Source organism: Lissotriton vulgaris, chromosome 2_1 (genome assembly GCF_964263255.1).
Source record: "Lissotriton vulgaris chromosome 2_1, aLisVul1.2, whole genome shotgun sequence".
Classification (NCBI taxonomy): domain Eukaryota; kingdom Metazoa; phylum Chordata; class Amphibia; order Caudata; family Salamandridae; genus Lissotriton; species Lissotriton vulgaris.
The window spans coordinates 91,477,820-91,505,178 of NC_141687.1; the positions used below are offsets into that span (position 1 = coordinate 91,477,820).

Sequence of the window (27,359 nt, forward strand, 5' to 3'; positions counted from 1 at the left end):
GGGGGAAGAACCAAAAAAGACCTGCTGGAAATCGGCAATGACTCATCCCAATGGCCAGCCCATCCACCATTGCATTTTTTAAGACTTTGAGGAAAACTCACATTCTTCCTGAAGAATTTGCAAAAAAATAACAGATCGGTGGGTGCTGCAACTTATCCAATTCGGACACTCACTAGAGTTTGTCTCAATTCCCCCAACGACACCACCAGCCAAACGGTCCCACATACTCCTACGGCTGCTTCAGGAAATAACCTCCATGCTTCAAAAGGGAGCGATGGAGTTCCTCACACCCAAAAATTTGAAGGATTCACTCCCATTTCTTCCTAATTCACAAAAAAGGAAAGAAATGGAGACCAATCCTCGAACTGAGAGCGCTCCATGTGTTCCTAAAGAAACAGTCGTTCCGTATGGTCACACTACAAGAAATCCTGGGCCTCCTGGAGGAAGGCGACTACATGACGTCCCTCGACCTGCAGGACGCCTACTATCACATTCCTATCCTCAAGGGACACAGGAAGTACCTCAGGTTCGCAGTAGCAGGAGACCACTACCAATTCCGTGTTCTCCCGTTTGGCCTCAAATCTGCCCCACGGATATTTACAAAATGCCTCTCCTGTGGCAGCTTTCCTTCGTCAACAGGGTCACCAGGTTTTCCCATACCTGGATGACTGGCTGGTGAAAGCACCGTCTGCGATAGCCGCAGCCACATCCTCCAGCGCCTGTCTAAATCTTTTCCGCCGCCTAGGCTTGACCCTCAACAGAGAGAAATCGGCACTAGAACCAAACAAAGTCATCACTTTTCTTGGAGCGACTCTGGACACGGAACGCGTGAGAGCCTTTCCCTCTCAGGAGAGAAAGACCAAACTCATCTCCTTAGCCATGTCAGTGGCATCGAGAGACTCTGCCGGTCCGCACCTTCAAGTCTCTCCTCGGAATGATGTCCTCATGCATTATGCTCATTCCACACTGCCGTCTCTCGAGAATCGCAGAGAGTCTGGAATTGGCTTCTGGAGCATGGAATAACGCTAAAAGCCGAATACGTCCCGGGCAAGGACAACGTCCTGGCGGACGCCCTGAGCAGGGAGAGGTCACCATCCCACGAATGGGAATTGGATATGGAGGCGCTGGAATATATCTTCGAGGAGTGGGAAACCCCGCAGATAGACCTCTTTGCCACCAGAGAGAACGCCAAATGCCCAAGCTTCGCAAGCAGGCTTCACCAACCAGGAACACTCGGGAATGCATTTTCCATCGCTTGGCGGAACGTGTTTGCCTACGCCTTTCAACCATTTCCACTGATACCCAGGGTCCTCAGGAAGATGAAGTCGGAGCCCTGCACTCTGATCCTCATCGCCCCATCCAGGCCGAGGCAGCATAGGTACACGGAACTTAATCGCCTATCTGCCCGGCCACCTCTTCGCTTACACCAACATCCGGCCCTGCTCACAATGTCCCAAGGCCAGGTTCTCCACCTGAACCTGAGCCCTCTGAAGTTGTCAGCCTGGCTCCTGAATACTGCGAATTCAGCCACCTAAACATTCTGCAGGAGTGTAGAGAAGTCCTTGCTAAGGCTAAAGCCGATAGCACTAATAAGACCTACTCACTAAAATGGAAACATTTCTGTGTTTGGTGTGTGGCAGAAGGCCTACACCCCATCCATATCACTCCACAGCAGCTGCTACCATATTTACTGCATCTGGAGCAATCGGGCCTTGCGCATGCGTCCATCAAAGTTATGTTATGTTATGTTAGAGGTGTTTGTATAGCGCACGGCTGCCCCAGCCAAGGGGCGTCCCGGCGCTAGCTGCCCATGTCCAGGGGACAGCAAGATGGAATTATGGGAAGTCCAGACGTGTACATAACATAACTAGTTAAAAAGGTGGGTTTTTATGGCTTTGCGAAAGGATAGCAGGTCATTCATTGCGCGGATTTGGGCTGGGAGTCCATTCCAAAGTTTGGCAGCTAGGTATCCAAACGAGCGGCCGCCCATTCTGCTTAACTTGATGCGGGGGATAGTGACCAAGTTCTGACCTTCTGACCGAAGGGAGCGCCGAGGGACGTAGGGTGAGAGCAGTGAACATAGCATTGGTGGGGAGGAAAGTTTCAGAATTTTAAAAGCAAGACAAAGAGCTTTGAAATGGATCCTCTTTTCAACAGGTAGCCAGTGTAGGTAGTACATCTAGCAGCGATATCCAGGTTCACAAGAACTTCCAAGGGTCCTTCCCTGTGGGCGGACAGACTTGTCAAACAATTCCTAAAAGGTCTATTCAGATCCTTTCCACGACCAAGATCAATCCCTCCGTCGTGGCACCTCAACGTGGTCCTTCACCAATTAATGAAGCACCCCTTCGAACCCATCCATAAAGCGGACATCAAATTCCTTTCATGGAAGACGGCCCTCCTCCTGGCCCTATCCTCTGCCAGAAGGGTCAGTGAACTGCAGGCTCTATCCATCCAAGATCCTTTTTTGCAATTCAGAGAGGACAGGGTCATTCTACGAACGAACCCCCGCTTTATACCGAAAGTCCCCTCGGACTTCCACCTTAACGAACCAGTGGTGCTAAAGTCGTTCTTTCCAAACCCAACTACTGCAGCTGAAAGAACCCTGCATTCATTAGATCTGAAGAGATGTCTCAAATTCTACATCGACAGGAACAACACTTCAGAAAGTCATCCCAACTCTTCGTTGCCTTTAGCAGACCAAGGAAAGGCATGCCCCTGACGAAACAAAGTATTTCAAGGTGGATTTCTTCAGCGATCACTTTTTGCCACGACAAGGCTTTGGAGGCAAGAGTCAAAGCTCACTCAACAAGAGCCATGTCCACGTCTGCGGCACTATTTGCTGGAGTGCCGGTACTGGACATTTGTAGAGCGGTGACCTGGAAGTCCCCGCACACCTTCACCAGGCACTACTGCTTGGAAACTGAGCTGACGAGGGATGCAGCAGTGGGCAGAGCAGTACTTCGCCATCTGTTCCAGTGAGGTGAGCCTTCTTACATCCCTCCATCCTTTACTGGTATGCACACTTCTTCTTTCCTAGAAACTACATGACATTGCATGTTGGTGGTTTGCAGTCGCGCGATATGTATTATCTACAGACTCATGTATGATGTACCACCACAGAATGTGCATAATGTATTGCTTGCTACTCTGATTCAGGCATGTGAATCTATGAAAGATACCCAAATACTGGATAAGAAATGCGTACTTCACTGTAACTGCAGTTATCCAGTATTAGTGTCTTTCATAGATTCACATGCACCCTCCCGCCTCCCCTGGAAGGACTCACCTATCTCTCTAACAAGTTTGTGCCTAACTAGCTTAGTGCGTACGAAATCTGAGAGACTGAGGCTCCTGACAGGAAGGTTCTAGAAGGAGGTGGTAGCTGATTGGTTGGTTCTCTTTACTTTGGTCCTTTTTACAAAAGGACACGGATAGGCTACCAAGGTGGGACCCTTGGGCCTACTCTGTTTTGGTCCTTCTTACATAAGGACGTAGATAGGACACTAAGGTGAGATCCTTAGGCCTATTCCTTTATATGTATGTCTATAGGACATTACTTTTTTACATACCGGAGGCTCCCGTCTCGACGACGGGGAATGATTCAGGCATGTGAATCTATGAAGGACACTAATACTGGATAACTGCAGTTACAGGTAAGTAACGCATTTCATATCTTGAACCAACAAACTTTAACGATAAGCTGGTGCCAGCTAAAGCGCACCGCTACGCATACCAAGTTGACATCTTAATAAATAACCGGACCCTCACGCTAACCTCCTCACCTTGGTAAATATGTTCAGGATGCTAATATCAGCCGCTGGAGAAATAAAATTTCTCTTCATAAAAAACAGCCGCTAGACGAGGTAAGAGGATTTCAATTACAGAGTCCTTTAACTGAAAGTAATTTTCTCACGAGCCCGATTTATTTTCTAGTAATTCTGATCTTTTTTTTTTCTTTACAAATTGATTTCTTAATGACTAAGAATACCCCATGAATTTGAGGTACAGAGACTTGCTGCGTGCATGCGTAGTCAGAACAAAAGTTAATGTGCTGAAGGCACAGCCTGCAGAGACATGAGCACAATTATTAACCAGACAGTGTGCGGGCAAAGATAGGCTAACACTTGCTTGAAGGCACAGCAAAACACAGAAACGTAGGTAGACTCACCCTGTGTTGAAAATTCAGCACTTGAGCAACGTTGATGAGGAGTGGCTCACTGGTTAGAGCAGGCAGACCCTGAAGCAGAGGGCAGACCCGGGACCAGGGTTCAATTCCCGACGCGGCAGCATCTTGAGCTCAAATGTCCACGGACTCGATAATTCTCGCTTCGGTGCTGACCTAATCATGGGTTCACACTCTGCAACTCTGGGCATTAAGCTTGCTTAATCTCCACAACGGCGGGATGCCTGGCTTTCACCTTGGGGATGCCCTGTAGGGGCCATCTCACAGGGAAAAGCCAGGACGGGTTCCCAAGGCAAACGCTTAGAGACCCCTGGGTTATAAGCGCTATATAAATCCAACATACAATACCCTCACAGAAACCACAGCCGAAGACAGTGGTTGTAGAGTGTCTTTCTTACCCTCGTTGAGGGCACAGCACGGGAACAAACTTGAAGTTTGAAGAGGGCGACCGGTGCAGAGGTCACTGGTGGGGCTATCTTGACAGTTGGTTGACAGCTGTGAAGATATCTTGAGTTTCCCAGGCACTTCCACTAAGAGTTGCGAGGTAGACGCAGGTTGTTTCTTTAACTCGTCGGCAGTAAAATGTAGTAACCAAGTCCACGCTGGTAGTAGTATTTCATGAGGATTCATCCAGGTTGATTACAGCATAGGAGTACACTAGTTATTAGCCCCACCAGGAGCATCCAGCCAGGCGCTCAGCCCTTCTCCAACTGTGAGTTCCCACTCCCAACATTCCATCTTACATCACCCAGGCAGGGTTCTACAGGTACAGCATAAATAATAGCAACCCAGGATACTACAAAGTGCAAGCCACTTCAATTATGCATAAAAAGTATTAAATCAACATCTTTTTCAATATGGAAAGTGTTCATGGAGACAAACCAGCATACGTGTATTGAAAAATAAATAGTTTTACATTCAAAAGGTTCATTCAATATGTTTTCAGGTAGGCTAACTTAGTGTTTTATCCCTCAAGGAGCGGTGGTACGTGACGATTTTGGAACTTGTGGCTGTTAAACCAGTAATGAAATGCACGCTGAGGGACAGTCTACTGCTGTATAGGTTAAATACTCCTCGAGGAGGCTCTGCCTATCTGTTAATGAAATGTGTCAATCACACCACTCCAGCTGTTGTGGGTTGTGGAATCCGAGTTTCAATAAGATTCGTACTTGGATATAGTCTGTCAATTTAGCTTGAAAGAAGCAAAAAAATGTTTACCAGGGCATCGCATTTCTGTAGGCAGAACAGATGGTATAGTTTGGGGTTCATCTACAGGATGATGTATTTAAAAAATACATTTCGCTATCTCTTAATGTAGCAAAGCCTGGTCTATAACTGTCTTCCATAAAAATAATTATCTTTGCAGCCATCATAACTTCTCGAAAGAGCCATTACATAAAGTCTTTTACCCTTTTGAGGAAAGAAAAACTCTACACCCTTTTGAGTAAGATATTATGTGTATTCTCCTAGAGCAGCAGGCTGCACTATCATAACTGGATAGTTGTCGTCTTAGTGTTTACAGCTTGGAAGATGGTTACTGAGATTCAGGTACTTTAATTACTGCCCTGAACGATATTCCATGCGAGTTGGACTGTTTTTTAGCACCCTCATCTTTCTATCGTAAGGTTTTCTTAGTTTTCCCATGTGAACGAATGTATCTATTCCTTCCGTTTCTTGATTAATTTTTGTCTGAGACAAATAGTTTCAGACAAAGATCTTTTCACATTTCAGTGTCAAAACGGCTGATGCGGTTTTCCCTGTCCTTTCACTTTTTATGGACATTTGTACGATATCCGTTGAAATTTCATATGTTCTCCACTAACCAGAACACTGTTAGAAATGATTAACTGAGTGCAAATGCTGTGCTGTTAATAATTCTGAGAAAAAAGGATTGCAATTCTTCCTATAGATGTGTATTGTAAGAGAGCATTCACTGACCCTACTTAGTTTGATGCAACAAGCTTCTGAAACTGTGAAATCATTGCTCGCCATGTTAATGTTAAAAATAGGATACTGGAAAACCTTGCTTTGCCCTACTGTTTACTGTCATGGGCTATTTTAACTTTGGAATGAAGATAATGCAACCTAAATATGCCGGCCACACCAGGTCTGGGGGGTTGAGGCTGGCAGATATGCGAATGCAGATACGAGTACAAATTGCAGCAGCTCTTTTTATGTTAGGGTTTCACTATGCAGCTTCATTTTAAACATTTATCATGACTCTCCAATCTGAGCATTTTCATTTTGCGACATTATTTAGATTTGTGATGTGTAAAAAATTAATTTGGAAGTGAAAGGGAATCTACTCATATTTCCTGAAAATAATGTTGTGCATCAAATATTACCTTACGCTATAAAGTGCTTTTACCTTCCACTATTGTAATAAAAAATTGTCCTTTGTTTTAGAAATCGAGCTATTGCGGATTACCTTCGTTCAAATGGCTATGAAGAAGCATATTCGGTTTTTAAAAAGGAAGCAGAATTTGACATGGTGAGTACAGTGCAACCAGTGTTTTCTTTAAACTGGGTCCTAGAGTCCTCAAACGTGTACTGTTTTATCTGAACAGATACTTTTTGTAGGACTAGATTGTTAGCCGAGAACCTTGCTAGAGACATATGAAAGTTTGTATTGTGAGAGTGAAACTGTGGTAACTAATGCGTTCAATTTAATTTGTGTTCTACAAATCCACATGCCTAGCCATTGTATATTCAAAATATACAATGCCGCTCGCTCAAAGGAGTCTCTTTGCCTCAACCCTGCTCGTGCTACTGGAGTAGCTGATACCTGTTCCACTTTGTGAATCCTGCCGGTGAGAGGAGTTTCCAGCCGCGAGGCCGCAGAGGAGGCGAGAGGCGCGGCCCCGGGACTGCGAGGACCAGCCTACAACATCCTCAGCTGTGTCCTCTTCCCAGGTGAGCCGCGCCCCCTCCCAGTGCCCGCCCCCACCGAAGTGCTCTTTACCCCTCGCGGCCCCCGCTTCGCGGGCGCCGCTCGCTCAGAGGAGTCTCTTTGCCACAACCCTGCTCGTTCTACTGGAGTAGCTGATACCTGTTCCACTTTGTGAATCCTGCCGGTGAGAGGAGTTTCCAGCCGCGAGGCTGCAGAGGAGGCGAGAGGCGCGGCCCCGGGACTGCGAGGACCAGCCTACAACATCCTCAGCTGTGTCCTCTTCCCGGGTGAGCCGCGCCCCTCCCAGTGCCACGCCCCCTCTCTACCCAGGAGTACTTTAGTAAGATCAGTGACGCGCATCGCGGGAAGCGCGCGGGTCGCAGCCCGGGGCGAAGCCCGGGCCAAGGGCGGGCCCGTTGTTGCCCGTTAGTGCCCGGCAGTGACCGGACCGGGCCACCTCTCTTGGCTCTGCACACCGTCCCAATATTCAACTCGCAAGCCTCCACATATGTCCGTCATGCCCGGTAGAACAAGAAGTAAAACCAAAACAGCGATGGCCGTAGCCCAAATAACTGGGCCAATAGACCAATTTATATCCCGGGTAAATGAGACAATCGATCACAGTATCTCTTTACTGGAACGAAGAGTATCCTTGGACCTTATGAACGCTAAACGCTCGTCCTTGGGCCCTTTATCAACTGTAAGTTCACCTCCCCAGCAAACTGTATCTAATCGTTCCCTTCCATTACCTCAACCTGTTGTTGGTCCACTTACAGTACCATACTTAGTTGACTTATCAGTCTCACAATTAGAGTCTGATTCTTCATTTGTTGACCTAGAGGCCACTCCAGACCTTGAAGCTTGCCAATCAATTGGAAGGCTAGAGCCCATCAAAGACAAATGCCCTCAAGCATCAGGGGAAGGAGGCATTCCTGTATCGTCTGGACCAAGGAATATGCCTAAGACCAAGAAAAAACCTAAAACCAACACCAGGAATCATAATCTTGTGGCACCAGCTCTAACTTTAACTTCAGGCATTCCTTGTTGGGTCGAAAATATGGTAGCAGACTTAAAATCAGATCTTGAAGCTACTATTTCGGCTCATCAAGCCCTTAATGTCAAAAATTGATAGACTAACATCCCTAATCAACACTAAAGGGACTAACCAGTCAAGTGGAAATGTGACCACTCAGTCACAAGGGAAAACCAAAGAAGTCTCCTTGGTGAATAACATCAATAGTAACCTACCTAAAGACCCTACTGCAAAAACCAAAGTTATATCTGATAAACCAGGAGCAGTACCGCTCCATCAGGCTCAAAGGGGGGAAAAAGTTCCTGCGCCCTTACCAACTCCTAGCGGTATAGACCCTATTGTAAAGCCTCAAGCACCTATCGGCTCCAAAAAAGTACCTGATCAATCTGCTAAGGGTCCCAAAAGCTCAGCCACCATTTCGTCAGCAACTACCTCCCTTAACAAGCCCTATGATTCCAAAACAAGGCCGGCTCGCTTTAAGTCAATCAACTTGCCGCCGGAAGTCTCACCCTTTGTGGTTGTACTGACGGGGGTGCCACCACTGAAGGAGGGTAGTAGAGAAACCCTTGTTGAATTAAAGAATAAATGTGCCCAGTGGCTCCACCTCCACAAACCACTGCCCAATAACATGTGTGGGGAAATACACGCAGTTAGAAGAGGGGATTGGGTGGGTAGAAACACCAAGACCATAGCAGGTGATGTTATAACAATCAACTTTAGGGACGTAGGGGTAGTGAATTATATTTGCAATTCACCTAATAGTGGGCCGGCTACTCAAATTCACCCACTTCCCTTGTCTTACTTTCTACCCATGCCCCCCAGACAATATCCCTCCCCAATTCAGCTTTCCAACAAATAGAGGGTATATGTATGCTCCACAACACACTATCCATCAGTGGCAGCAACCATGGCTAGGTCCACGTCCTCCTTTTGACCCCTTTGTATCTCAGTTTGCCCATTGTAATAGATTCAGCGCGCTAGAAGAGGTGGATTGACTTAATTATGTTGAAGCTCTCCCCATGCATTTTGACATTAATAGGGGTGAGGGGAAGGGTTCACCAGTCATGTTTTACCCATTATGTTCTAACTCCAACTGAGACAGCCGCTAGCCTGACCAAGTCACCATCCCCTGCCCTAGAGAGGGAATGTGCAGAATCCCCTAGTTTTAGAGACATCGATGGTACTAGAGGGAAAACCACCAAGGATAAAATAAAAATCCTTAGTTGGAACCTTGCGGGCATTCATAGGAAACTGGATCTGCCTGAGTGGAGTGATCTGGTAGAAGCACATAAGATCTGTATGTTTCAAGAGACTTGGAGCACAGAACCACTCCACCGGGTTGGGTTTGTCACCTTTTTCATCCCAGCAGTGAAACCCATGAATGGAAAGGGGCGCCCTTCGGGGAGTCTCATTACTTGGGTAAGCATCTCCCTGAACTGTAGAATAATATCCAAGCAGATTAATAATCCAGATATTTTAGGCATTCTACTAGGTACTCCATGTATTGGTCTGACTCTAGCTCTTTACAATGTTTATGCTAGAGGCACAAAAAATGGGCACACCTCACCCGTAATAGCAGATCTGGAGGTGCAGCTCAGGGATTGCAGAGAAGCTGACTATACCCTAGTAGCAGGTGATTTTAATTGCACCTTTGAGCCACTCCCCCTAGATGGCATCCCTGATTTGGGCGAAGAAGACAGTAGATGGGGCATCCCTTCACTTTCCATCCCTCCGATTAGGCGCTGGACCAGCGGTGCAGTACAGCTAAATGCACTGACTCTTGAGTTTGGGCTAAGAGCCGCTAATGGCCGTACACCTTCTGACCGGATGGGCGCCCCGACGTTCAACAGGGTTGGTCATACCTCAAGGATTGACTATATCCTGTTGGACATGGGGCTTTGGAGCAGGGTGGAAGACATGTCAGTCATACCGACTGTCGAGAGCGACCACAACTCGCTTTCTCTAACCATCACGAATCCCTGGTCTAACGAAGCACTGTCAGCACCCTCCAAATGCTCACATAAGGTTACTGTCTCCTCCTGTGGAAGGCGTTTAAAGTGGGACAAAGTTGCCAGTAATCCTGACAAACTTGCTAACATAGAGGTGATTCTTGCGGCCTCTCAAATAGAATTTGACACTATTGACTTATCCACAGCAGTGGATAGGGCAACACCCATTTTTGAGGCTGCTGTTAAGACTATAGGGGAAGTCTTTTGGGTAAAGGGCAATGCTGGGAGGCTCACGTCCCAAAATAAAACCAAGGGTATACACGTCTGGTATACAGCAGCTTGCAGGAAAGCTAAGTCCCGGCTAATTGAGGCCGTTAAAGGCAAATCTCAACCCCAAATTCAGTTAGCCAGGAAAGAACATAAGAGAATATTAGGTCTAGCAAAAAAGGAGTGGGAGGAGGCTTACTGGTCTACTCTTAAAGAAGCTAGCTCCAAGAGGGATCCAAAAAGCTTTTGGGATACTATTAGAGCTCGGAATAGGCCTTATAGTGATTTAATAACTTGTAATATCCCTAGTCAGGCGTGGGTCAAACACTTTTCCAAGCTCTACACCCGCCAAGCTGACCAATTGCAGACGAGCGACTCACAAGGGGGGGTTGGGGGCTCATCCATGCTCCTTCCAATTTGGAACATCCAGCCTAGCGACTTTGATTTTACCATCAAGGAGGTCGAATACGCAATAGGCACTATTATTCCCCAAAAAGCGGCTGGTCCGGATGGTATCCCCGGTGACCTTTTAAGATCAGATACTTCAAAGTGGGGAAAACTGATCCATTCCCTACTCGTTGCTATCTGTAGGGGTGCCCCCGTCCCCTCCTCGTGGAAGGGGGCGGAGGTGGTCCCTATATACAAAAAAGGCCCCAGGGATGATCCGGCTAATTATAGGCCCATTAGCCTGTTAGATATCAGCCAAAAAGTAGTTGGCAAGGTTCTACTGCTAAGAATTCTGAACTGGGTAGACGAAAATAAAATCCTTACTGACTATCAGGCGGGCTTTAGAGTTGGAACTGGGACAATCGAGCAAGCCTTTAGGCTTATGATGGTCTACTGGAAAGTTGTGGTCATAGGCAAAGGCAGTCTTTATCTTGCGTTTATCGATTTAAAGACTGCCTTTGACCTTGTACCTAGAGAGACCTTATGGAGCGTACTGGCCGATATGGGGTTACCGCACTACTTGCTTGTGTTGCTTGTTAGGCTGCACGAAAGTAGTTTTGCCCAGATTAGGTGGGGCCCAGGGGGGGAAAAAACCAGTAGTATCCCGGTAGAGAGAGGTGTCCGCCAGGGATGTGTGTTAGCTCCCACCCTTTTCTCCCTCTACATCAATGGGGTGGTTGAGCATCTTCGGAAACATCCCTCAGATGAACCATCCCTGGCTGGCGAACGCATACCAACACTCCTCTTCGCGGACGATACGCTCTTAATGTCCAAGACCCCAATAGGCCTCCAAAGACTTTTAAATAACTTTCAATCTTTCTGTGCTAATCGCGGCCTGGTAATTAACACAAGCAAGACCAAATATCTTGTTCTGAACCCTCCCAAAAAACCAGTCCGCCCTCCTATCCTGAATGCTGAACCACTGGAGAGGGTAGAAGTTTTTGACTACCTTGGGATACGCCTCTCACATAAAATGGATTGGACACCACACTTGGACAAAATGCTTTTAACCCATAAGAGAATAACAGGAGCTCTCTTGAAAGAACAACGCTCCTGCAAAATAAGACCTATAGCTACAGTCTTAGAAATATACTCGGCAAAGGGTGTCAGCTCTGCTCTCTATGGGGCTGAACTCTGGGGGGTCATCTATTTCCGATGCTCTACCAAGATCAGAGATGAAATTTTGCAGAGCGATTATGTCCTTACCGCAGGGAACTCCCACGGTCTCACTAATGTTGGACCTGGGATGTCGCCCAATTGATGACCTCGCAAAGTTTCGTCCACTCTTGCTCTGGGCGCGGCTTTGGCGTGTGGAGGAACTCAGCAAATATGCTCAAGGCCTGGCAGAAATCATGTCACTACCAGGGTGGCACAAAATCAAATGGTTAAGAGACATGAAGTTGCTGCAATCCAAATTGGGCCTTAATGAAGCATGGTCAAATAGAACTTCACCCCCGAAGCTAACGCTCAAGAAATTATATTGGGACTGGATCTCCTCAAAAAGAAACACTAGTACTACTATGGGTAGACTTACGGAGGATTTCTTGAAGTTTAAAGACCAACCCAAGCGGGAAGTGTATCTTGACATTATTGAAAAACCCTTTGATAGGGCTTTATATTTCAAATTCAGAGCAGGAACCCTTCCCCTACAGTCTTTTACATCTAATTGGAAACCACGTGAACAAACCACAGAGCTTTGCCCAGTGTGCTTAATCAAACCAGAGACATTGGCGCACTTTATGTTCGAGTGCAGTGAGTATGCAAATCCAAGAAGGGTTTGGCTCAAAAATTTATGTCGGCAGTTGGGTACTAGGAGTCATGTGACTGCAATCAGGATATTAACGTCTGATAGCCGTGCCACCTATGCTTGTGTTTTTGCCAAATTTTTATCATGGGCTTGGTCCATCCGCACCAAAAGGCTTAAATTGACTGTTTAATTCCTTTTTAAAACGTAGTTGTTTCTTAATGAACTGCTTTGTAAATCTGCGAGAATGTTTTTCACATGCTTTTCTGATCTTACAAATTGTTGTACTGTGATTTACGTGCTGCTTTTATGGGAATTCTTTTATCGAAATAAAGCCTTTTTGACTTTGACTTTGATATTCAAAATAAATAAAATCCCTTGTAAATTTAAAACAATTTCTTTAACTGATCTTTGGAAATTGGGTAGCTCAACAACGTTGCCCAGTCATAGATTATGCAAGGCTTTAATCGGGAAACACCTATAGCAATGTAAAAGGGTAGTTGGTGCAGGCAAAGGCTTAGGTATTTGCATATTAAAGAACTATTAAATCCTAACTAAATATAATTATAATTTCCAATGTCTTATCAAAAGCATACATTGTTATTTAACCTTGAACACTGTGCAGACTTGAGGTCACAGTGTTAGTCTAGAGATGTGAAAAACAGACCGTCCTCATGTGAAGGAAAGTAATCAGTTTGTCTTCATAAGAACAGAGACCTGTAGTGTAGTGTGCAAAAGCGAAAAAATGGCGTTTAAGCAACTAAATCACTTATGCTAACATAGCAATGTGTACAAGCAGAACCGTATCTTCACTACAATATCTATTTCAAATTTACTTGCTGCGCAACAATTTGTGGGGAAAAAAGGTACGACCTCAAAATGTTAATTTATTAAACGGTCAGGGAAATAGATTGATAATCAAGTTGCCACAAATTATGAACAACTACTACGTTTTAGTTCTGGGAATTTGCAGGAGACACTTTTGGATATTGTCCCATGAGGCGGGTACATGTAACTGGGCAGTATATATTAATGGATGATACTAATAGTGGGGACTTGAGGAAGTCTGTTGCACATGCATAATGCAAAAGAGTTGTAGTTTTGCTAGCCAACGCCACTAGGGGCCATGATTTTAAATAATCTCGCCTCCATTTTCATCAAGCGTGCTTCTAAAGGGCTTATAATTGACTTCAGAAGGTGACCTATGTCAGCTAATGTTATGTCCTCTTCTGGTGACTCAGAATTGTGTTCAATGGTGGGAGGTGGCTGGTCAGTGAGGGTGTCACTGGGCAGTTGCTGGGAGGGATCAATCGCTATCACAGGTAAGGTTCTTTCCTGGTTAGTGTGATCTGAGCTAGCTGTGTTATGTGTTTTCCCTATTTTTTCCTTTGCTTTTTTTAGTCTTTCTTTCCTTAGTGCTCTGTTTCCCCGGTATCCTTTTTTGAATGGCACCCTCCCTTAACCCCCGATTTGTACTAGGTGTCCCTACTAGATTTGGGGTATCATTTATTGTGGTCAATTCATCCCTGAGTGAGGTGGGGCATTGGATGGTTAGATCAGTGTCCTCCCCCGTGTTTATTAGGTTAGGTGGTTGGGTAATTTGCATTAGAGGCAATGAGAGAAGACTCATGTCCTCTAAATCACTTATTGTTCCCTCAGAGAGATCTATGCTAGTGGGTCGCTGTGCCCCACCACAGGCACCAAGTTGTGAGGTATCTATGATCCGCCTGTCTTCAGGAGTTTTTGCCATCGCTATAACACCCATCGATGACCTCCTGACCCACTCTATTTCCTGCGAGATTCGTCTTTCTAGGAGGGTGATATCGTCTATCAAGAGAGAACCTGCCTTCAGAAAGTAGTTATCAATTGTGCCTTGAGTTGGGGCTGTTGTTGTGGGGCCATTAGCTACCTGGTGGGCTTTGCTCCTGGTCTCCATTTTGCTCATAGTGGGCAATATGGCTCAGGGGCGACTAAGAAGAGGGCGTGATATAATTTTAGCTGAGAGGTAGATTTTGGGGTAATACCGGATATAAATGGGGTGGCCCAGTCCGGTCTCTAACGTTCTCGAACGGTCTCAAACGGCCCGCTCTTTGCCCGGTCTTCGCCCCGTGCTGCGTCCTGCGCTGCGGGAGTCTAAAGCTAAAATATAGTGGGCGTGATGGGTGGGGGGCGGGCCAGCAGGGAGAGCGGACCGGAAGCTGGGTGTCGGTCTCGCAGGGACTCCTGGTTGTTGGAGTCCCCGCACGCTCGCAGCCCCGCTGATGCCTCTCACCCGGTGCCTCCTTCCTCGTCACTCCGTGGAAAATGCTGTCCTGCACCCAACAAGACGATGCGGCCGCTGTATGTTTGTAAATTCTTCTGCTGTTAGCTATTTTTCTTTAAAAATATAGGCTATTGTACAGATTGCTGTGTTGCAATTGTTTGCAGAGCCTGATCATTTGCATCGTTTTTCTCTGATCAGTAAAATGAAGATACACATGTAAAAGGACTACAATTTCAAGTTTAAGCAATTTTCTTTTACCAGCAACTACTTTCTGTTCTGCATTTTAGAAGAGTAACTATTGCTAAAGTTCAAGTTGACCCGTTCTGCTGTGAGTTGGTTGAAAGTTGACCAAACAAACACTTCTGACCCTCTTACTTCGATGCACACTTCCTTCTCAGTGTGTCCGAATATTACCTTTGAATATCTATTTTTCAGACGAGCATATTTACTTTTGAACACCTGTGCATTTCAAAAGTTCTGTGGAAGTATTCTCAAGTGAAATCCAGGAAGGCCGACATGAAGGACAAACCTTTGCTCCCATTGTCAGTAGCTGTTGTTTAAATTGCATGTTTCACACAGTCTCAGGCAATTGTGATATTTATTTTACTTTGATAAACCTGCTATGCAAACATTTTAAAAGAGGGTACTCATTGCCACCGATTGCTCCTACTGTATAATGGGCACTGTATGTAATTTGCATTTTTGGATATTTGAATTCTGCTATCCGTTTTCCCCTTTCAGAATGAAGAGTTGGATAAAAAGTATGCTGGACTTTTGGAAAAAAAATGGACATCTGTGATTAGATTACAAAAAAAGGTAAGTGACACTTTGTGACATACAGCAAACGTCAGTTTGAGTTTATTTTGAATCAGGCCATAGTAGGAAAATGTGAGGCATGTGCACATTAAGTTATACAACTTGCAGCTCCCACCAAGCATTTCCAGAGGCCACACCGTCACACTCTTATGGACTGTCGGGCAGCTGGAGCCAGTGTTGGAAAACACTACCGCCTTCTGCAACAGAACTCCTCCCATAATCTGTGCAATTGATACTGAAGTCTCAGAACCTCCAATAGACCCGTTTCTGCTCGTAAGCCATCACATTTGTACTAATGCAATCGACCTCCTGTGACCTAGTCCGGGCTATAGTTTCAAACTTCTCCGAAGCTGCAATCCTCTGCACATTTAATGCCAAATAGTCCTGCCTAAAGGTGTTCTATTTTGCCATCATTCATAAACTGGCTATTTGGCCTTTTATTCTTCCATGGCTTCTGCTAACTTCTAGCACTACAGGTATTCTGAACTCTCATCCTCAGACTGCACCTAAACACTGGTCCTACTTTTCATTTCCATTTCAGCACCCATCCAACAGTGTTGCCTATCTCAATCAAATGCTTTTGTAGTCTGATATAATATATTCCTATTCACACTGTTTTTCCCCTCTAAGGAACAAGCCACATATACAATGTCCAGTCTCTGCCCTCAGTGGTCCCATGCTCAACCTTAACATTTGAAATTTGAAATAAAGCTGTCAACAACCAGCTCGCCGCCTTCCTCGAAGCCTACAAATCACTCGACCCCTCACAATCTGGATTCCGAGCCAAACACAGCACTGAGACCGCCCTCATCGCAGCAACAGACGACATTCGAACTCTACTGGACAATGGAGACACAGTCGCCCTCATCCTCCTCGACCTCTCTGCAGCCTTCGACACAGTCTGCCACAGCACCCTTTTACAACGCCTCAGAAACATCGGAATCCAAGGAAAGGCACTGGAATGGATCACCTCGTTCCTCACCGGAAGAACCCAGAGAGTCCGCCTCCCACCATTCAAGTCCGAGGCCTCTGAAATCATCTGCGGCGTACCACAAGGATCCTCACTCAGTCCCACCCTCTTCAACGTATACATGAGCCCCCTCGCGGCCATCGCCCGCCAACACAACCTCAACATCATCTCTTACGCGGATGACACTCAACTGATCCTATCTCTCACCAAGGACCCCAGCACCGCCAAAACTAACCTACACGAAGGAATGAAAGAAGTCGCCGAATGGATGAAACAAAGCCGTCTGAAACTGAACTCAGACAAAACAGAAGTCCTCATCTTAGGTAAATCCCCCTCTGCATGGGACGACTCCTGGTGGCCGGAAGCCCTCGGAAATGCACCCATCCCGACAGACCACGCACGGAACCTTGGCGTCATCCTGGATTCTTCACTCTCAATGAACAGACAAGTCAGCGCCGTATCCTCTTCCTGCTTTAACATTCTTCGCATGCTCAGAAAAACATTTCGCTGGATCCCCACCGAAACAAGGAAAACAGTCACCCACGCTCTAGTCACGAGCCGACTGGACTACGGAAACACCCTCTACGCAGGTACCACCGCTAAACTCCAGAAGAAACTACAACGAATCCAAAACGCCTCAGCCAGGCTCATATTAGACATCCCACGCAACGAACACATCTCTGGTCACCTTAAAGACCTCCACTGGCTACCCGTCAATAAGAGGATTACTTTCCGACTGCTTACCCACGCACACAAATCACTCTACGACATCGGACCAGATTGCCTCAACTCTCGACTGTCCTTCTACACCCCCTCCCGCCAACTTCGCTCTTCCAGCCAAGCCTTCGCCACTGTACCTCGCATCAACAAGACCACCATGGGAGGCAGATCCTTCTCATACCTGGCTGCCAAAACATGGAACTCACTCCCCACTTACCTTGGCCTCACCCAGAATCACCTAGCGTTCAGAAAGCAGCTTAAAACATGGATATTTGACAAATAATCCTCCTCCCCTTCCTAAGCGCCTTGAAACCCTCTGGGTATGTAGTGCGCTATATAAATTCTATGACTTGACTTGAAATACCATTGGAGGAACTATTTAAGTATTTCAAGATGTTAATGCAAACATTTCTTTATAATGAATATCTGAAAGGATTTCTTATAAAGTAGTATTAGTCCCTACCTGAGACAAGCATCTGTAGTTCAGACTACAAGCACATTTAACTGTCTGCAGAGAGCTTGTGTCCTCAATTCCTCGAAAGAAAATCTGCTAAAAAGTACCCCAAAAAAGTGGGTTCTCCAGTATTAAGGTGTCTTTCATAAATTAACATGCTTGAATATTCCCCATCGTCGAAGTGGGAGTCCCACGGTAAATAAAATAGCAATAACATACTAATAACATATGTATGTAAAAAAAACATAAAATACACTCTAGAAACCGTTTAAAATACCAAGTCATAATTCCTACTTAGGAATACATGGCAAGAGAGAAAAAAACACCTGTAACATATCCTTGTCATTATGTTAGTCCAAACTACAGCCAATCGGGCGCAAGCACCCCTCCAGAACCTTCTCCTCAGAGCTCAGTCTCTCAGATTTTCAACCGCACGTTGTGTGAACTCAATCTCCCTGAGCTCTGCTCAGTTTTTTCTACTACTCATTTCAAGTGAATTCTACTATGCCTTCAAGTAAGAAGGCTTTATTTAGACCGTGTTCTTCTTGTGGGAAGTTGCGGCTCTACTCTGAAGATCCCCACAAGAAGTGCATCTACTGTCTTTATCTGGACCATGAGGTAGGCAAATGTAAGATCTGTAGGACCTTCTCCACTAAGACCCTTAAAGATGGGGAAGGTCGTCTCATCCTCTGGTTACAAAGGTTAAAAGACAAAGATTTAGCTCTTTATGACGCAGAAAGCCTGGTGTTAGGAACTTCTAAAGCCGCCTCAAAACGTAGCAGTGTGCAGGAATTGCCTTCTCCTTTTTTAACCCCTTCTATGCTCATGACGAGCTGAGCTCGTCATGAGGCATAGTGGAGCTGTGCTTATGACGAGCTGAGCTAGTCATGAACAATGGGAATAAATCAGGGCCAGCACAGCAGGGGAAAACCATCAGCAGTGATGGTGTTAAAGAAAAAGAAACTGTCACTCAGAGGCTCCTGCGGTGTCTTCACCTCCTCCTGCTATGCCTACGCCCATGGATGTATATGTATGGATGTATAGGCATTTATATAGCGCACTACTTACCCGTAGGGTCCCAAGGCGCTTCGACCGCTGCGAAACCCTTCCTGGCTTCCCTGAGAGATGGCCCCTTAATGGGTATCTCCAGGGTGAGACCAGGCATCCCCGGCGGTCTGGTGGGGCCGTTAGTGAAGATGAGGCAAGCTAATGCCCAGAGTTGCCGAGTGTGATCGCTGATCAGAGTGGGCACCGAGGCGAGAGAATTATCGAGTCTGCTGACCCTGGTCCAGAAACCTGCCGCGCCGGGATTCGAACCCTGGTCCCAGGCCGTCCTCTGCTCTCGGGTCTGCCGCCTCTAACCAGTGAGCCACAGGAGATCGGACTCTCAGGCGTCTACGGCTTCTTCCCATCATGTTGCCAAAAAACATGTGAAATCGTCGACGGGAGCGTCTACGATCGTTCCGACGCCGAAATCTGCTGTCTCCGGCTCGTCGATGACCACAGTGACGAAGACTTCTGCTTCTGGCACGTCGACGACGGCTGCGTCCACGTCATCCATGTCGACGAAGGTATGCCTATCGCCTCGTCGTCAAAGAAGACTTTTGTCGACAGCACGATCTTAGTCGACGAAAGCTGTTAAGAGTGTCTACTCGTCGTCCACTCCGTCGACGGGTGCTCCGTCGACGGCAATTTCATCGACGACGACTTCGTTGATGGCGGCTCCGTCGACGGTGGACCCGTCGACGACTGCTCCATCGGCGGCTCAGTCGACACCTATGCGGTCGTCAGCATCTACTACGACCACAACTTTGTCGACTACTCTTTCGTCCTCCTTTGCTTCATTGCTACTGGTGCCGCTTCCTTCATCAGGGTCTGGTTCTTCCATCGGATCTCCATTCCAAGTGACACGCAGCCTCCATCACCCTTGTTTGCCACAGGTTCTGAACAGGACTCTGGTCCTGAGGAGGATGTAGATCATTTTCGAGCGGCACGAAGCCCGTCTGAATTGGTTATTAAAATGCCAGGACTATGGGGATGACCACGAGGATCCGTATTTTCAGGAAGACCGTTCTATTCAAGTTCCTACAGCGACACTGCCTCTGTCTCTCATCTCCAATCTCCAGCACATGTTGGAAGATTACAACAGGCATTTCCTGCCATCTCACCAGGGTTCACCGGTGCCAACTGCACCTGCGCCTGCTAAGACTCCTGCTCCGTCACAACCAGCAGCGCCATTGCCTCAAGTTAAAGCTTCTGTTCAGATATACACTACAGTGTATGCTGATGAGGATGATGTCCGCCCAGAGCGAGAGGATGGTGAGGTTCAGGTTTATGACGATGACGATGGTAATATGACCAAGTGGGACGATTACCAGATACAGACCCCGACTTTGCAAGCTTCCACCAGCTTATGGATAGAGCTGCCTAGGGTCCAAAGAGATGAAGACTGTTTTCTATACGATTTCAAAAGTCCACTGTTTAAGCAGATCCATACGGTCCCCATCATCGATTTCATCTGGAATGAGGGGGTAAGATTGATGCAAACGCCAAATTCCATCCCGGCGCAACTGCCTTGCTTAGAGAAAAAGTACAAGGCGCCACATGGTTCACCAGCTTGCCTGATTGCGCAGCCTAAACCTGATTCTGTGGTCACCCAGGCTGCTCAGCGCTGCTCCAGGAACCCAACTTCTCCCATTACGGCTCCTTCTGATCGAGCAGGTCGTCGCCTTGACGCCATTGGGCGAACATTTTCTATAATGGCCTCTACTACAGTGAGACAGGCAAGTTCCTTTGCCATATTGGGACGCTACCACCGTCCGATGTGGTCTGACATGTCTGCCTTTGTGGCCCTCATCCCGGAGTCCTCCAAAGCAGAAGCTTTAATGATTCTTCAAGAGGGGGAGAGAGAGCGTTGAAAGATATCATTGACTGCTCCGTGTCATCGCTTGCACTGGCTTCCGTCAGCTCGCATGGGCAGCTGTTTTGCGACGTCAGGGTTGGCTCCGTTCTACCTCTTTTCGCCAGGAGGTTCAGGCGAAAATCCTGGATATTCCGTACGACGGCGAGTCACTCTTGGTGCGCACGTCGACAAGGCACTGCAAACGATAAAGAACACTGACGCTGCTTGTTCCTTAGGCCCTTTGCAGTTCCGTAAGCAGCCCTTTCGTGGTGCGCACAGACTCAGCACCTCCTCTAATTTTCGTGGTGGATCCAATCAATACCGCTCCTACAATCAAGGAAATCAGCAATATTCCTCCCACCCACAATAGTCCTCCCATCAGAAATCTTCTAAATCCTATCGAGTGAAGTCTTCCTATAGAGGTTCCGCTTCCAAAAGACAATGACTTGCTTTCCTCGCACAAAGTTGGAGGTCGAATCTCCCTGTTCTCTTCTCAATGGTCAGGTCGGACTGTTGGGTACTGGACAATGTAGCAAAGGGCCATGCTCTGGAGTTTGTCAAATTTCTTCCTCGCACTCCTCCATCTGGCCCACCTCCAGCCCACCTCAAAGAACTTTTCAAACAAATTCGTATTATGATCTAAAAAGGTGCCATCGGAGTGGTTCCCAAGTCTCAAAAGGTGATGGGATTCTATTCATGTTTTTTCCTTATCCTAAAGAAGACAGGAGATTGGCGTCCGATCCTGGATTTACGAGCACTGAACAAGTATCTCAAGTGCCAATCCTTCCGCATGCTAACGCTCGTGAAGATCTTGCGTCTACTCTCCAAGGACATCTTCATGACCACCATCGACCTCCAGGGTGCCTCTTTTCATGTGCCAATTCTTCCACGGCATCTGAAGTACTTGCGCTTCCGGGTGGGACGGAGAGACTTTCAGTTCAGGGTGTTGCCTTTCGGCCTACGCTCCGCCCCTCGTGTCTTCACAAAAGTTTTGGCTCCAGTGGTAGCTTACCTGCGTCTGCAGGGCGTCCAAATTTCTCCATACCTGGACGATTGCCTCATAAAATCACAATCTCGCAGCCAGCTGTCTCTGCATACTCAACTCTGTCAGGACTTATTTCGCTCCCTCGGTCTTTCCATCAATGCCGAAGTCGCAGGTCGACCCAGCTCCCTGCAGAAACTTTCTAGGCGCCACTCTGGATACGTCACTAGCCAAAGCATTCATGTCTCAACCGCATCAGATGAAGATTCTCCGCCTGGTGGTTCTTGTGTGTGCAAAACAGTCCCTTTCAGTCCGGATCTTGAAGTAATTTCTGGGAATGGCGTCATCATGCATCTCTCTGATCCCAAATTGCAGGCTAAAGACTCTCCGTCCAAGAGGAATTGGACAGACAGTGGCGTCAGGTCACCGGCTCTTTCAACAACCTGATCAATGTAACCGCTTGCATGAAGGCGGCTCTAAAGTGGTGGGCGCAACTGTCCAACATTGCAGCAGGAACTTTTCCTCCCCACCGCTCCAGAGCTCATTCTGACCACGGACGCCTCCTTGGAAGGATAGGGCGCGCACCTTAAAGGGCTGTCTATAAAGGGCAAGTGGACTCTTGTCTCAGCGCTCTTGACACATCAACAGGCTGGAATTGATGGCCATCTTTCTGGCACTCAAAGCATTCCATCATCTGATCCAGTGAGAATCGGTGCTTATTCACACGGACAATACAACCAGCATGCACTATGTCAACAAGCAGGGCGGAACGAAATCTCCTCTCCTGTCTCGACTGGCTCAGACGATCTGGGATGGGGCACTCCATCACCCAAATTACCCTGACCGAAGTTCACCTACCAGGCATCTCCAACATCCTAGCGGATTCCCTCAGCAGGTCCGTGTCTTCGACACACGAGTGGGAGTTACATCAGCCAACGCTAGACTCAGTCTTTCGACTGTGGGGTCGCCCGTCCTTGGATCTCTCTGCAACCCCGGAGAACCGGAAATGCTAATCTTACGCAAGTTGGCATCCCCACCGCGGATCGTGCGGGAATGCCCTTTTGATTAACTGGTGCGATCTATTGGCCTACTCCTTTCCTCAGATTCCGCTGGTGCCTCGCGTGTTGTGGAAAATGCAGAGACAGCCTTGCCACATTCTCCTGATCGCTCCCAGATGGCCTCGACAAGCGTGGTTCTCGGAGCTGCTTCTTCTCTCTGTGCGAGCCCTTCCTCCTTCATCCTCGAGCGGATCTCCTCCAGATGGACAAGGGTCAGATTTGTCATCCGAACCCCTCCTCTCTGAAATAATCGGCCTGAAACCTGAGCACCTCGAATTTGCCCAATTGAATATTTCGCCAGAATGCAGGGACATTCTTGCTCATGCGAGAGCTCCGTCTACAGTTAAGACTTACAAGCTGAAGTGGAATAGATTCTGTCACTGGTGCGCAGCTCACAACGTCCATCTCGTTCATTCCACTCCGGCTCAACTGCTGCCGTTCTTTTTACAACTGGCTCAGTCAGGACTTTCCCATTTCACTTTGAGAGTTTTCTTGGCGGCAATTTCTCGTTTCCGTCAAGATGGCTCCTCGCTCTGCTCTTCCAGAGTCATTCGCCAATTTTTCAAAGGACTATTCAGGAAGTTCCCGCCCATTCGGTGTCCTCCTCCTACCTGGCATCTCAATGTTGTATTGGCACAATTAATGAAGGCACCATTCAAACCTATCCACAAAGTGGATTTAAAGTTTCTGACCTGGAAGGTGGCCCTTCTCCTTGCTCTAACCTCCTCACGACAAGTGAGTGATATTCACGCTTGTCTCTGAGTTTTATACATACTTATGCATGGCTGGTTCGAGCCTCACACCGGCTACTACTGCTCACTATTCTATTCAAGCATGTGAATCTATGAAAGACACCCTAATAATGGAGAAGAACATTTGTTACTTACCTGTAAGCAGGTGGTTCTCCAGTATTGGTGTCTTTCATAGATTCACATGCGACCCACCCAGAGGCTCAATTCTCCTCCTAGAGTCTTTTGTCACTCCTGTGCTACGAAATCTGAGTGAGCTCTGAGGAGAAGGTTCTGGAGGGGTGCCTGCGCCTGATTGGCTCTAGTTTGGACTAACATAATGACAAGGATATGTTACAAGTGTTTTTTCTCTCTTGCCATGTATTCCTATGTAGGAATTATGAATTGGTATTTGCAACTATTTCTAGTTTCTAGTTTTATGTGTTATGTTTTTACATACATATGTTATTAGTATGTTATTGCTATTTTATTTACTGTGGGACTCCCACTTCGACGGGGAATATTCAAGCATGTGAATCTATGAAAGACACCAATACTGGAGAACCACCTGTTTACAGGTAAGTTACAATTGTTCTTCTCTTGCCTGCTCCCCCGTTAGGTAAGGTATTGTTTATATGGCTTGTCAGTCAAGCATATCACAAAAGTCTGCATTGTGCCACTGATTTTACATAAAGGTGTTAATAATTTGCTGGAATACGATTTTTTACTGTGATTGCAGGGCTTGGGTACCAGGGACAATTTTATGTGTGCTGACATTATAGAAAGGTGTTATGTTATGTTACTGCAATTTCTAGAGCACAATTTCATCAAACTGTCTCTTAGCAATATGTAACTGAATCAGCACGTCTCAAGAGATTTATTTTTAGGCTTGCTTGAAGAGCCAGTTCTTAAGAAGTTGTCTGATTTTAGCATAGTTAGTGGTGGTCCTGAGTTCCAAAGGAAGCAAGTTCCAAGCTTGTGGGTAGTTACGTAGAACCTAGTGCCTTCTTCCTCTCAGATTTGATGAAGCTGAACTTTCCATATACAAGTCCTTGAAGACAATGTAACATACTCTAAACATGGATCTATGTATGACTGGGAGCCAGTGGAGATCTTTGGTCACTTGAGCGATATGGCAGTATTTGGGGAGGTGATGTATCAGCTAGCTGGCCTGGTTTTGAATCAGCTGGAACCTATGCATGATATATTTAGAGAGCCACAGACCGACGGAGTTGTCAGTTCTTGACCTAATTAGAGCCATTATGACTTGAACCAAGGCTTCCGTGGTGAGAAATGTTTTCATCTTAATGTGGGGAAGTTAACAAAAGCTGGAAGACGTCACTGCTCCAACCTGCTGCTTAAGTGATAGCTCCTCATCAATGATAAAGGCAAGGCTTTTTACCAACTTTTTACAGATGGGGAGCCCATCTAAAGCCAGAAGGAAGGGTTCCTGAGATCAGGCTTATTTTTGGTGATTACGATCTTTGTTTTATGCCGAAATCACACCTGTGCCCCTCCCAAAAGCTCCTCTTCATCGGAGCTGTTCTGGATTCGGCGCAGTTTCGGGTTTTTCCTCCAGAGCAGCGAGTCCTGGATATTCAGGCTTTGATTCCCATCTTCCAGCCGCTATCCCGGGTTTCGGTCAGGTTGACGCTGCGGTTCCTGGGGCTGATGGCTTCCTGCATCCTTCTGGTGCATCACGCCCGGTGGCGGATGCGGGCTCTGCAGTGGGACCTGAAGTTTCAGTGGGCCCAGCATCAGGGCAACCTGTCCGACCATGTCCTGATCTCGGAGGGCACTGCGAGACAGTTGCAGTGGTGGCTCACGGACCGTGATTGGGTCAACGGCAGATCCCTCTCCCTTCCCCAACCGGAGCACGTAGTTGTGACGGACGCGTCCCTCCAGGGCTGGGGGGGGCCACATGGGAGAGGCGGAGATCAGAGGCCTCTGGTGTCCGGCGGAGTCCCGTCTCCATATTAACCTTCTGGAGCTGCGGGCGATTCGTCTAGCACTGAAAGCATTCCTCCCCTCTGTCCAGGGGAGTGTGGTGCAGGTGTTCACGGACAACACCACCGCCAGACCCCTACTGAAGAAACCAGGCGCAGACCCGGCTGTCCTGAAGAACTACAGGACGATTTCCCAGTTGCCTTTCCTTGCAAAGGTCCTAGAGCAACACGTGCTGAAGTCCCTGTCCCTGTACCTCGAATCCCATGGCTTACTGCATGAGCGACAGGCGGGGTTTCGAGCTCACCATAGCACCGAGCTAGTAATGCTCTCGGTGTTAGACGAACTGAGAGGCATGGCTGACAGCAAAAAAACGAGCGCCCTGATTTTATTAGACCTGTCAGCGGCGTTCGATACCGTCAGCCATGACCTGCTCCTGAGAAGACTGGAGGCCTTTGGGATCAAAGGCTTGGCCTTCAAGTGCCTGCAATCCTTCCTTTCGGGAAGGACTCAGAGGATACAACTAGGGGAGTCGATATCTGAGGTGGGGTTCTTAGAGTGCGGAGTACCACAGGGCTCCGCACTGTCCCCACTTCTGTTTAATCTTTACCTGCAGCCTCTGATTGCATCCCTGGCCGAGATGGGCTGTAGAGTCTTCAACTATGCTGACGATACTCAGCTTGTGCTGAGTTAATCGATAACATAGGGACAGCACAAATCCAAGCTCAAAACATCTTGAGGTATACCGTAGGGTGGATGACGGAAAACCTACTAAAGATCAACCCGGATAAGACCGAGGTATTGGTAATTCCATCTACCACCTCACCGTGGAGTGATCTGTACTGGCCTGCAGAGCTTGGATTAGCCCCAAAGCCTAGTGCCAACGTAAAGAGCCTGGGGATTAAACTAGATTGTGATCTATCAATGTGCAGCCAAATTTCCACCGTTGTTGGAACCTGCACGAACATCATCAGACAACTGAGAAAGCTAGCCCCCTTCCTTTCTCATTCTATGATGCGCTCAATTGTAGCCGCAACAGTCATCTCACGGATCGATTATGGGAATGCCCTGTACCTTGGCCTCCCAAAAATACTGACAAACAGACTCCAGGTCGTAATGAATGACGCCGCACGACTGATCTTCGGATTGCCCAGTCGAACAAAGGCCTCCCCTCTACTCCAAAACCTTCATTGGCTCCCTGTTAAAGAGAGGGTTGAGTTTAAGAGCCTCTGTATAGCGCACAAGGCGATCTACGGCCATGCTCCGGCCTACATCAAAGCTCGCCTGGAAGTATACAACCCAAAGAGAATACTTAAATCATCGGATTCTCAGCTATTGGTCTGCCCCCGCTACAAATTAGTGACGAAGGGAGGGAGAGCCTTCTCTGTCCTGGCCCCCCAGTTATGGAACAAGCTGCCTGAGGGGCTACGCAGGGAGGTGAATCTCCTACGGTTCAGGAAATCACTGAAAACACTGCTATTTAGAAGAGCCCTGATCGCAATGTAGTCCTGTAGCTGTGTCTCTCTGAGGAGTTGAGCCAAGTTATTGTAATAACATCGATTTCCAAGCGCTTAGAGACCTGCAGGTGATTGGGCGCGCTATAAATCTAAAATAAAAATAACAATGTGGTACTGCAACAAACAGGGTGGGGTGGGGTCGTGTACCCTATGCCAGGAGGATCTGCGCCTCTGGCAGTGGCTGGAACATCAGGGCGTGACTCTGGTGGTTCAACACCTGGCAGGCTCTCTGAATGCCAGGGCGGACGAACTCAGCCGACTGTTCTCGATGGATCACGAATGGCGTCTGAACTCTGACGTGGCGCCAGGCATCTTTCTGCAGTGGGGAGAGCCTTGGTTAGATCTATTCGCCACCGAAGAGAACGCGCAATGTCATCAGTTCTGCGCGTTGGAATTTCCAAGGCGGCACTCGCTTGGCGACTCATTTCGTCGCGAGTGGAGTTGCGGTCTGTTATAAGCCTTTCCGCCTATACCACTTCTGCCCAGAGT

General features: G+C 47.3%; 1 protein-coding gene across 3 annotated transcripts in view; it reads left to right on the forward strand.

Annotated features, from left to right (window-relative positions):
• Nucleotides 1-27,359, forward strand: part of PAFAH1B1 (platelet activating factor acetylhydrolase 1b regulatory subunit 1) — a 526,691-nt gene that overhangs the window by 173,222 nt on the left and 326,110 nt on the right. For all 3 annotated transcript variants that reach the window (XM_086954518.1, XM_086954520.1, XM_086954519.1), the window contains 2 exons: nucleotides 6,593-6,677; nucleotides 15,521-15,595. In XM_086954518.1, coding sequence (XP_086810644.1) covers nucleotides 6,593-6,677; nucleotides 15,521-15,595 — 160 coding nt within the window. The remainder of the gene's footprint in view (nucleotides 1-6,592; nucleotides 6,678-15,520; nucleotides 15,596-27,359) is intronic.